The sequence below is a fragment of the Malania oleifera genome, chromosome 5, assembly GCF_029873635.1.
Source record: "Malania oleifera isolate guangnan ecotype guangnan chromosome 5, ASM2987363v1, whole genome shotgun sequence".
NCBI classification, from domain to species: domain Eukaryota; kingdom Viridiplantae; phylum Streptophyta; class Magnoliopsida; order Santalales; family Ximeniaceae; genus Malania; species Malania oleifera.
Genome location: NC_080421.1, coordinates 102070065 through 102083145, shown reverse-complemented (window position 1 = coordinate 102083145; position 13081 = coordinate 102070065). Strand labels below are relative to the sequence as shown.

The following is a 13081-nucleotide window of genomic DNA, read 5'->3' as shown; positions in this document are numbered from 1 at the left end:
ATTTTTTTTTTTATATTGCATATTTCACGAAAATATGAGTAAAAATGATATTTTCATGATATTATTTTAATTGTAGAAATTATATAATAAAAATGTTTTGAAAACCCCTTATGGCTCAGACGATATAGAAAATTACGAATGTTTGGTATCGCAGCTTAAAGTTTAAACGGATCAGAGTGCACCCACAATGTTTATAAAGTAGTTTTATACGGTAGTGGATTTCTCCTGAGTGCACACCTAGGTCGGACCAGGGTTTAATAGGGAAAATCTCACTTAATGATGATGTACGTTGATTTAGTTTGACCGGCCAGCCAACTAAGTCCAGTCTTCGGACTACATAACCCAGTCATAGGTGTAAGCATGACTTACGATTAACAGGCCTAAGGGTGATTTTTACAGTATATGTATATACATATTTAATTACGCGTACAGAGTTATTGATGATTTGAAGGTAAAGTATAAGTTTATATGAACATGGCCATTATTGTGTCTAAATGATGATCTAAAGGAAACGTATAAGGAAAAGTGTATATATGTATATAATTAAAAAATTATAATTACAGTTTTTAAAGTTAAAAGTTTAATTTAATAGTTATAGTTTTAAAAGTTAAAAAGTTCAGTTTAACAGTTATAGTATATGATTATAAAATTTTACTGTTATAGTTGATGGCAAAAATTTTTATGCAGAAATTTTTAAATTTACATTTATTTTAAAAGTATTTTTGAAGTTATAGTATTAAATATTATTTTACGAAAGTTATGAAAGTTCATTTTGGCCACACACTAATAAAATTGTTTTACTTACTGAGTGTCATCTCACCCCAATCATTATTTTACATTTCAGATCATTTTGAGGAGCATACCAAAAATCTGGAGTAGCAAGTGCATGAGCGAGAATAGAAAGAACGGAGTAGAATAAAAAAATTAGCATAATATAATTTAAAATATGTTTGTGTATTTTAGAATTTAGAAATTTGTATCTTAATAGTTGAGACATATAATTGTAATAAAGCTAATTAGTGCTCCAGTAATAAAAATAATTTAGATTTATTTGCGTCCGTTGAAAAATTTATATGTAGGAACCCACTCGGGTTCGGGTCCTTACAATTGATATTAGAGAATAGGATATAAGTTCTGCATACTCTAGCATATAAATTTTATCAGAGTTTAGGTATAAAACATGATTTGGGTAGGATTGGGTAGTTTAGAATATTTATTTTAGTTTGTTCTACGTTAATAATAGATTTATTATTTTAAAATAACATTTAATCATTGTTTAATAATAGATCCTAAAGATAGTAACATTGAAGGAAATGAGATTAACGTGAAAGCTCTCAATAACAGGTAACAGTCTTATATTCTCTAAGAAAAATGATAGTATTATTGAAGACACGTTAATTAAGTTAAATATGTTATTTATGTTTGTAGAAACACGTATCCATATTGATGACTCATAATTAATTGTTAGATCATATGTATTAATAATTTAAATTTTTCATAATATAAATATAATAATATAATAATATCCAAGATTTATTTATTTTCGCTGTTATTATATAAGAAGTAGCACAATAGACCCTATTAGGTTTGGAGGTGCTACACATACAAATAAATATGAGTAAACGGTTTATTCTGAAATCTAAATTTACCCAAAATTTCTTTACATGCGCAAGTTGGATATGAATATGTATTTTTACGTTGCATATTCAGTTCTTATCAAAATATTCCAGCTTAATTTAGGAATATATATTTTGACGAAATCTTTAATTTTAATTTTGTATTAGTTTATAAGGAATTAAATACAATTTAAATGTTACTATATTATATTTAAAATTCAAAAAAAAATCTCTTAGCATATGTAAGTTAAATATGAATATATATATATATATATATATATATACACACACACACATTGCATATTCAATTCCCATCAAGTATCCAAGTTTGATTTAAGAGTACAAATTTTGACGGAATCTTTAATTTTTATTTTGTATAAATTTATAAAAGTACATACAACTTAAATTTTACTATATTATAAAAAAAAAATTCCATTAATGAAAGCAATATAAAAATTAACTAATCTTTTTCAAATAACTAACCAATGTCAAATCATCAATCCATCAAATATACCCAATATAGATTTGATATAATAATAATAATAATAATAATAATAATAATAATAATAATAATAATAATAATAATATTAGAATATACAATGGGTACTCTTGCAGTAAAAAAAAAAAAATAGCCTCATGGGTAGAAATCATCGGCTATAACTCACTTTCCCTCGAAGCAAGGCTAGAGCATGACCCACTTGGACATAGTGGGGACTCAAACCCACAATCACATGGATGCACGGCTGGTTCCTTACCACTAGGCCACCCACCCAAGTAGTGACTTGAGTATAGAATTAATTATAATTAAACCATTAATAAAGATGCAGAAACATGAACAGAACCTTAAGTCTGCAAATTTTCCAATACGTGTCGCTCACTTGATTTCTGCAACACGTGTCACTCTCTCTCGATTTTCGCAGCACACATCATTTTCTCTCGATTTTTGCAAAACGCGTTGCTCGATATCCGTGACACGCATTACTCTCTCGATTCTCGCGGCACATGTCACTCTCCCTCAATTTTTGAAAAACGTGTCGCTTGATATCCGTGACACGCATCACTCAATATCCGTGACACTCTCTCAATTCTCGCGGCACACGTCACTCTTTCTCGATTTCCACAACACGCGGTCATTCCCCTATAAAAAGGGTATGCCCTCCTCGAACTCTAAGTATCACATCTTTCTACCATCTTGAACAACCACATTTCAGTTTGTAGAGATTAGTTCTTCCCAACTTTTCTCTTAGTTGTCAAATCACCCAACTCCCCAAGTTGCTGAGAGCAGCACTAGATCGCCAATCCAAAGATGGAAACCCAGCAAGGCACAGCTGGAGATTTTAGTGGATGTCTTCCATAGCAGTCAAGGGGAACTCCCTTCTGTGGAACAGGCTATCTTGCTTGCAGCACAACTCCAACGACATGGTCCAATCGAGCCAAAAAATGTACGATTTTGGTTTGAGAATCATAGGCGTAGACAGGGATCAATTGAAGAAGCCACTATCTCAACTACTACCCCACCAATTATCCATCTTATCTCCTCTACCACTACCGCCCCGAACAGTGCCCCTACCATTTTCCCAACCACTTGTACCCTCATCCCTATCAACAATATTCTGTCTATGAAACTTACAACTAACATCACACCAATGAACCATACCCCTTACAATGGCAGTATCGCAATCACCACACTAAGGGTTTCGAATAATGTTGGCCTACTCCATCATTGCAAAGAAATCCAATACGCGTTGAGACTCATGTACGGGCCACCGATGACTCGTGATGATTATCCCCACCAAAGGCCACAAGGGGAAGAGGGCAACTCTCCCTCCCTTACCAAACAAATGGGCGTTCTCTCCCTTTTTCCAACCCAAGCCAGCGACATTATAAGAGACCAACTCCACCAAGAAAGAATCTAGGCAGTTAGCAGTGACACCGCTAGCACTTTGATAGATGTTGACATTGAGCTAAGGCTCTAAAGGTCATATTTCATTTCATTTTGTTATATATATATATATATATATATATATATATTTAATAGGACATGTATAATATATATATATATATATATATATACATATATATATAATTATCCTTTTCCACATTTTCTGAATTTCTTTTCCATTTCAACCTCTATTAGACCGCTGATTCACACTTCAGTTCCCAAAATAAAATATTTCACCAAATTGACCCTCAATCTACTCTAAGACTTAGCCAAATCGTTCATCAATTTACTCTTTCAAATAACGCAACCAATTATACAGTACTCATTTTAAATTAGCAAATTTTGAGGATGAAATTTTTATGAGGGGAGAATGTGATGACCCAAAAATATATATATGATTAAAGCATAATAATAATAATAATAATAATAATAATAATAATAATAATAATAATAATAATAATAATGCTCATTAAGTTAATATCAATATAGAAGTGCTCTTCTGTAGGATCCTTAATTCCATATTTGATGTCTAAGAAAGACCTTGTCTTAGCGAATGTTCAGAGACCATTGCGGCTCAGTCACTCCTTAGAGGTCGGCCTAATCCAAATAGAATTTCATATGACAAACATGATAGATACTGTTTGTACACGTAAATGAGTACATATACATAAAATAGTGTTTTAACAGACATAATTTGTAGAAATACATGGTAAAATAATAATAATAATAATAATAATAATAATAATATAAGTATCCTATATAGGGCCTACAATACTGTGTGGGGCCCATATGAGTCACGAAGTTGTGTGGGATTCACATGAGTCCCGAAAGTATGTAGGGCTCATAAAATCGTGTGAGAATTATTGGAATTACGTAGGACCCACTTGGGTCTCAAAGTTGTGTGGGGCTCATAAGACCATGTGGGACCCACATGAGTTTTCAAATTTTGAATTTAATTCTTTAAAAAAAAATACTAAAACATGACTTAATAATAATAATAATAATAATTTTTTTTAAAAAATTAAATAAAATAAAATAATTAATTCAGTAATTAATTAAAGAGGAGTGGTAGCAAGCACTCCCACATGACCTCCATCCCTATCCCATACCTAACACATGCCTAACCCATCCCATGCCCATTTTTTAATTTAAAAAAATTATAATTTCACCCCTCTCCTTACACTTTTACAAATTCTATTTTCTTCACCAAAATTTTCCTATAAATAGGAAGTTTTCAACCTTCATTTTTCATAAAAATTTTCAAAGGAAGAGAAGGATTAGTGAGTGAAAAAATTAGTGGTAGAGAGAGAATTTTTGAGTAAGATCTCACTCACCCACTTTTTCTAATTTCATTTCTTAAAAATAGTCATTGTGTTCATAGCACAATGTAAAAGAAGAGGTAAGTAAATTTGATTATGTTAGAATTTTATTAAAATTCATACTCGAGTTTATTTGTAAGTAAATTTGATTATGTTAGATTTTTATTTAAAATTTATACCCGAGTTTATTTGTAAGTAAATTTTATTATGTTAGATTTTTATTTAAAATTCATACTCGAGTTTATTTGTAAGAAAATTTCAATTATATTAGTTAGTTTCATAAAATTCTCTTGAGTTTATTTTTACGCATATTTAATTATACTAGTTTTATCTTTAGTATACTTGCATTTATTTTTGAGTTAAGAAATGTTCTATACCCCTCGGGCATTTTATATTATTAATTTTTATTCAAGAAAATATTTTTAACACAAAAATTGTGTAACATGAGTTTATTTATACGTTACATATTTCACGAAAACATGAGTAAAGATTATATGAGTTGTTTTTTTTTAATATTGCGTATTTCATGAAAATATGAGTAAAAATGATATTTTCATGATATTATTTTAATTGTAGAAATTATATAATAAAAATATTTTTAAAACCCGTTATGGGTCAGACGATACAGAAAATTATGAATGTTTGGTACCGCAACTTAAAGTTTAAACGAATCAGAGTACACAACACTGTTTACAGAGTGGTTTTATATGGTATTAGATTTCTCCTGAGTGCACACCTAGGTCAGATCAGGGTTTAATAGGGAAAATCTCACTTAATGATTATGTACGTTGATTTAGTTTGGCCGGCCAGCCAACTAAGTCGAGTTTTCGGACCGCACAACCCAGTCATGAGGGTAAGCATAAGTTACGATTAACAGACTTAAGGGTGATTTTTACAGTAAAGGGTGATTTTTACAGTATATGTATATACATATTTAATTACGCGTACAGAGTTATTAATGATTTGAAGGTAAAGTATAAGTTTATATGAACATGGTCATTATTATGTCTAAATGATGATCTAAAGGAAACGTATAAGGAAAAGTATATATATGTATATAATTAAAAAATTATAATTACAATTTTTAAAGTTAAAAGTTTAATTTAATAGTTATAGTTTTAAAAGTTAAAAAAGTTCATTTTAACAGTTATAGTATATGATTATAAAATTTTACTGTTATAGTTAATGACAAAAGTTTTTATGCAAAAATTTTTAAATTTACATTTATTTTAAAAATATTTTTGAAGTTATAGTATTAAATATTATTTTACAAAATTATGAAAACTCATTTTAGTCACACACTAATAATAATTTTATTTACTGATTGAGCGTCGTCTCACTCCCAATCATTATTTTACATTTCAGATAATTTTGAGGAGCATACCAAAAATTTAGCGTAGCAAATGCATGAGCGGGAATAGAAAGAGCGGAGTAGAATAAAAAAATTAGCATTATATAATTTTAAATATGTTTGTATATTTTATAATTTTAGAAATTTGCATTTTAATAGTTGAGACATATAATTGTAATAAAGATAATTAGTACTCTGATAATAAAAATAATTTAAATTTATTTGTGTCCGCTGAAAAATTTATATGTAGAAACCCCCTCGGGTTCGGGTCCTTACAAAAGCGGAATGAGGATGGACAGTGGAGGGTGCGGGGTGGACATTGGCGAATTTCGCGTGGTGATGGTTGCCGAGCAAAGGTGGTGAAAAGCTGTGGGTGTATGTTCTGCTGAGGTGGTGTGAGGTTGTGCGTGTCCCCGTGTGTGGGTTACTGTGTGCATGGAAATTGTATAAGAAACTCCCATATATAAATATATATATATATATATATGGGTGTGTGTGCTCAGGGAACTCACAGCAGAGGGCGAGGGGTGTTTGCTCGGAGGGACCTCTCGGCTGGTGTTTGCCGGAGTTGCTGCTGCTGGATATGGCCGGAAGTCTGTTGTGCTTCGCAGAGTGAGGTGGTGCTTGCTCGGAGGAGCTGGTGGTTCGTGGAGCGGAGGGAGTCCGAGGGAGGCTGTGTGTTCAGGTCTAGTGATCTCGGGTAGATGTAGCTGGGCTTGTGGCCGAGAAGCAGCAGGTTGGCGGCCACGGCTATGGCTGGAGCAGAGAAGGTCTTCGGGTGAGTGTGCTTCCAAACTGCTGGTGTTCGGATGGTGGATCTGGAGTAGGATGGTCGGCTGCGGCTAGAGAGACGAGAGAGAGTGAGATATCCGAGAGCTGAGAGATGGTTAGGGTGAGGATGGCTGGAAATGGAGTCAGGAAAGGCGACGGCGATTGAGGAAAATAATGGTTTGAAAAGGAAATGAGAATGGGAGTCTGGAGGAGTGTCAGAGAAAAGAAAGAAGAAAGAAAAAAATTCAGACCTCCTTTTCATGAAAGATCATATCAGATCCCAGTCCCTTTAGCCCTGCGCATGGACTCCCTTTATAGGAGTCTGTGGGTGAAGAAATTTGGCGCCAGAAATTTCATTCCTCCTTTCCAGTTCGTTCCTTTATTCCCGCGAGGGAATATACAACTACCTGCATTGGCGCACATTCTTCTCTTTTCCCTCGTGAATTTCCTATTTATTATTATTTTTATTTTCTTTTTTCAATTTTTTTCTTGCAAAAGGAAGAACTCGGGTTTGAAAATTAAACTCCGGTTCTCGGAAATTGGGAGGACCCGGACTCAAAAGATGACTCAGTAAAAATCCACTTTAAAAATTAAACGACTCGACTCGTAAAAATTTGAAAATTTTGGAAAAACTCACTTTAAAAATTGAAAATGCTCAAATCGAAAGATTCAATTTTAAAACAAAAAGAGACTCATATTTTTTTTTTGAAAATACCGGAACTCAATCTTAAAACAGGACTCCAATTAAAAATATTAGGACTCAAATGGAAACATCGATACTCAACTGAAAGTACTAGTACTCAAATTAACACACTGGGACTCAAATTAAAATACCGGGACTTGGTTTTAAAATACTGAGACTCAATTTAAAACACTGGGACTTGATTAAAGACATCAGGACTCAGTTTAAAATACCGGGACTCAATTTAGAAAATCAGGCTTTTCAAAAAGGGTCCTCCAATTTTCGGAATTCGAAGTCAACTTTTATTGCACCAAGTCTTTCCAGGAAAGCCTGGTAAAAATTAGAGTGTCTACATAGCTCATAAGGCAACAAGAAGTAAGAACAGCTCACCAAAAATGGCCCATCTGATAAGCACTAGTCATGTAACACCTCATACTAGGTGGGGCCCAAAGTGCTATTCTCCATACATATATACATACATACATACATATATATATATATATATATATATATATCTGATACCATAACGAGCCGAACCCGAAGTGGGGTACCGAGTACACCTGTCCATAACTCATTTTAAACAAAAGAGTGGAAACATATATATTAAACCCCAAATATTATACTAGAGTTCTAATACCACCATATAACACATATATTTCCAAGCATTCATATTACATCCCAAATAGACAAAAACATATCTATATACCTATCTGTGTCTCAGCAGCACTTACTCTAAGCTATAACAATTAAGCCCCCCTTCTGAAACTCGCTAAGCTCAGCTCTCTGGATTTCTTGAAATGTTAAATAATATTCGGGTGAGACACTTCTCAGTAAGACGGAATAGGTTATTATTAGTGTGTGCCAATATAAGTTTTAGTGTAGCAAGAACATCCATTAATTAATTAACTTTATCTAAGAAATCATGTAAAACTGTACTCACCCCTATATATACATTAGAAAACACATTTTTTTCTTCTCAACACATGTTTTGGTTCAATAAATTTCTCTATTTACATAAATCTACATATATGTATTTTCCAAAATACAACAGATAGCATGATCTCAATTCTCAACACATACTTCGCAGTAATCTCCCATCGTTTTCATACTGAGCATTCCTCCCCATCAGTCTCAGTATAGACTTCACAACATAATTTCCATACTGAGCATCCCTCCCCATCAGTTTCAGAATTTCCACAATTACATACTGAACATCCCTCCCCAACGTCTCAATACGAACTTCACAACATAGTTTCCATACTGAGCATCCCTCTCCATCGTCTTAGTACAGACTTCACAACAAAATTTCCATATCGAGCATCCCTCCCCACCATCTCAATACAGACTTTACAATAGAATTTCCATACTGAGCATCCCTCCCCACCATCTCAGTACAGACTTTACAACAAAATTTTTATACTAAGCATCCTTCCCAACCATCTCAGTATAATCTCATTTTTCAAAATTCAGTATAAAACTATCATATTCACAAATCAATATAAAACATGTCATATTCATAACTCGATATAACACTATCTCATCATAACTCGATATAAAATCATTCACATCATTCTCAACATTTCCTAAGATCAGTATTAAACCATATCTTTCACTGTATAATACCATAAAATATTCTAATAAGTTTATTTATGCAGTAACATAATCATTTCTCATGCCACACAATTTGAGTGATAATTCATAATATAATTAACTACCCGAGGAAAATATATCTTGCTGAAACAAGGGTATGATCATCTCTAGGGTTTACATTAACTCAAAAATATAGATTTCGCAAGAAAAAAAGAGATGATTACCCTACTCACTTTAGTTTTCCCCAAATACATATATAATAAACAAAACCATCAATTTTATATGCCTGAATCATTCATAAAATCTTATATAACATTCTTGTATCCAAATACTCCAGCTTAATCGGTTCATATTTTAAAATAACTAAAATAATCTATTCCTCTTACCTTATCCCTCGAGTGGTGCCTACGATGCCCAACTGACGAATTCACTTCGGTTAAAACGTTGAGCATCGGAGGTAGGACCCAAAAATAGTGTGTGCTTTTTAATTTGGCTGAGCACAACTAATCATAAGGCAACAAGAAGTGAGCATGGCACACCAAAAATGACCCATATGATAAGCACCTCTCATGAGACCCAAAAAATGTTCATTTAATGAGCACTACTCATGTGGCAACAAGAGAAAGACATAGCTTGACAAAAAATTGACACATCTAATGAGCACCGCTCATGAGACCCAAAAATGCACATTGATGAGCATCGCTCATAAGGCAATAAGAGACAGGCACTGCTCCACAAAAAAAAATTGGTCCATCAGATAAGCACTGCTCATCAAACACAAAAATGTCCATCTAATAAGCACCACTCATTAGACAGTAAGAGATGGGTATTGCTCGTCGAAGTACAAACCCACTTGATAAGCACCACTCATAAGGCAACCAGAAACGGACACTACTCGGTAGGGTATTGGTCCATCTAATAATTAGCATCATTCATGAGGCCCAAAAATGTTCATTTGATGACTTAATTCAAATCTCATGATAACAAAAGGACTTATAGTAAATACAATATACTCTCAAACCAAAAAGGTAACTTTAAGACTCGAGTATAGGGGGGCAACTAATATAACCAAAAAGAAACCCTGACATTAAACTTGGCATTAACTAGTGTAAGACCAAAAACTGAAAGAGATTGAGGGATTAGTGGAAAGAAGGTAATGTCTCTTAATTAAAGCAGGAGACTAATACACCAATCTTTACTCCCTAACCTATCTGAACTGTAAGTCTTACAATCCATTAGTAGGAAAATCAATAAGGAGGTATCTCGAATGGCTGTAGAAATTAAGTACCCCCTAAGGAAGGCAAGGCATCTAATCTGATCTTATTAATTAAATTAATATTTTTATTTTTTAATATTAATTAAAATTGATAGATTATTTTTCTTCTTCATTCTAGAATTTAATTACGATTCATCAATACATAATAAATTATCTTCTAATATATTCTCTTAAATTACAAAATAGTCACTAAAATTTATTATATTTATGAAATGGACTTGCCTATAAATAGTGTCACTTATAACTCATCAAAAAGTTATATTTCATTATTTTTAAAAATAAACTTAAAAAATTTAAAATTTTAAAAATAATAATTTTAGAAAAGTACATTTTACAATAAGTACTTATTACAATACAAGCTCAATACGACTTCTCTATAAAAATGTTTATTTGAAGTCATAAATGTTGTGAGCATTTTTTTTTTTTTTTTTCAAGTACTCCTAAATAATTGACCAAAATTTTGGTTCAGTTTAATTTTAGATTATCCGTTCAAACCTATTTTTTGAATTTTATTTTTCGTGAACTCCATCTTAGTTTAAGATAGCGTCAAGATTGGTAGTTTGGTGTTACCACCGCACTTCTGCTGGATCGCACCGCACGCAATTGCATATCAACCACGTTTGAACCATTCAGATGAGGCGGAAGTGGGGTGTCACCTTCATGCATGGCTACATGCATGTTATCCACCCCACGTAACCCTTAATTCCCGTACACGCGTGGATACCTAATTAACAACCATGCATCACATCACATTAATCCATTAATTAATTCATTCATTCATTCATTCTTGCTCGAATCCACAGATATAGAATTCTATCAAGCAGCTAGATTATTATTAATTTTATCAAGCATGAGGAATTTGAGAGGAGGAAGAGGCAATATTGCCCTGTTTCTGATTCTGTGGTTCGTCGTCGTCGTCGTCGTCGACATCTTAATCTGTCCTCAAGGTCTTCTGGTGGCGGGAGATGGAGGCCTGCAAGGGCAGGACGACGGGGATGATGGACAGAAACCTCCCCCGCCATCTCTTCTGGATATGATCCTGTACGACGCATCATTACCATTTGCCGGCACACCTTTCTTGGATAAACTTAAATCTCTAGTCAAGTTAGTGCAGAAACGATATTTTCCTCCCAATTTAGAGTAAGTTCGTTTTTTCCCTAGTCTCCCCTTTTTCAGATGGATTTCTTTTGGTTCTTTTATGCTTAGTTTGGGATAAAGTTTTTTTTGAAAATTTGTTGTATTTTCCCTCCACATAACGAACAACTAATAGTGAAAATTTTTTGGAATGCAAAAAAAAAAAAAAAAAAAAAAATCTATGTCAATAACGGGTAAAATAAATGTTTTGTTTATCAATTTAATATCTATTTGATTTTTTTTCCTGCTTTCTTTGATAATTAAACACAAAAAATTAAACATTTAAGGGTTCTGTTGAAATAAAAGATTTTCTTTTAAAAAAAAAAAAAGAAAAAATAAAATAATAAAGAACCATATTTTTCATCATATTCTCTCTCTACATCAACTATTATTAAAAACGAAAATTTCTTGCAACATGATGAAATTTTGAGAAAATCAAATGTTAATGGTAAAAATTCAAATTTTTGTTCATTGATTTGCAATGTATTCTACTTTTTTCTGACTTTCCTTAATAATCAAACATGAAAAAAAATACATTTTTTTTTTTCAAGTTCACCCGTATTCTTCTCTTATGGGGAAAAGGTTGCACTTCATATTTTATTTTTCTCACAAAACATTAGAAAAAAGTTCTTTATATTTTTCTCTCTAATATTTTATAAATTTGAAATAAAGTCGTAATTTTTTTAAAATTATTTCACATGATGTTTTCCAAGGATCAAACAAGGAGATTATTATATGTAAATCTACATCAGTTTTAGGAGCAGGGATGAGGATCGTTTGGAGGGCGGCGCGGAAGACGGCAACGGCGCCGGAGCAAAGATAAAAATGGCGGTGGAGAAGAGTTTCGGATCAGGCAAAGAGACGGTGGAGGGATATGCTAAAACGGCCGGGGAAGCGGTGGGAGAAGCAGTGCACAAAACAGCAGAGAAGGTGAAGGGTAGCTTCTCTGATAAAGAGGGATCTAATGCAGAGCTTTGATCAAAATTAATTGAAAGCTCTTGGTAGGAAGGTGAAGCTTTTCGCTTGATGAATGCTTACAGCTGTAAACCCAGAAAGCCAAGATAATAGTCCTTTTACAAGGTTAAAAGGGGGTTTTTTTTTTTTTTTTTTCTTAACTCAAGGCCGTGTTTGGTTGTTTCTCAAATTTGGGTTGCCTTCATCTCCTTCTACATGGAATTTCATAGGTTAAAATCCACCATCTTGAACGTAGCCAATGGTTGGTTTTGAAAGTCATTTTCAGAAAACCTAGAATATGGGGGTCGTAACAGTTCATGGGGTAAGTCTTCAATCTTTAGTCTTTAGTGAAAATGCAATGGTGTAATTCACATTTGAAGGGATATCCAGAACTTGCCCCATACATCAAAAGGGAAAAAAGTAGTCATACAGAAATGCAACAGGCA

At 32.9% G+C, this 13081-nt stretch overlaps 1 protein-coding gene across 2 annotated transcripts; it reads left to right on the top strand.

Moving 5' to 3' along the window:
• Positions 1-11346: 11346 nt before the first annotated feature.
• LOC131155584 (uncharacterized) lies at positions 11347-12822 on the top strand. Of its 2 annotated transcripts, none has more exons than XM_058108819.1 (2): positions 11347-11687; positions 12434-12822. In XM_058108819.1, the coding sequence occupies exons 1-2, from the start codon at positions 11398-11400 to the stop codon at positions 12657-12659; spliced, it is 516 nt and encodes a 171-aa protein (XP_057964802.1). In that variant the 5' UTR covers positions 11347-11397; the 3' UTR covers positions 12660-12822. The 2 variants fall into 2 exon arrangements, with proteins under 2 accessions (XP_057964802.1, XP_057964803.1); XM_058108820.1 differs by having other exon boundaries at positions 11359-11687; positions 12440-12800.
• Positions 12823-13081: the final 259 nt, after the last annotated feature.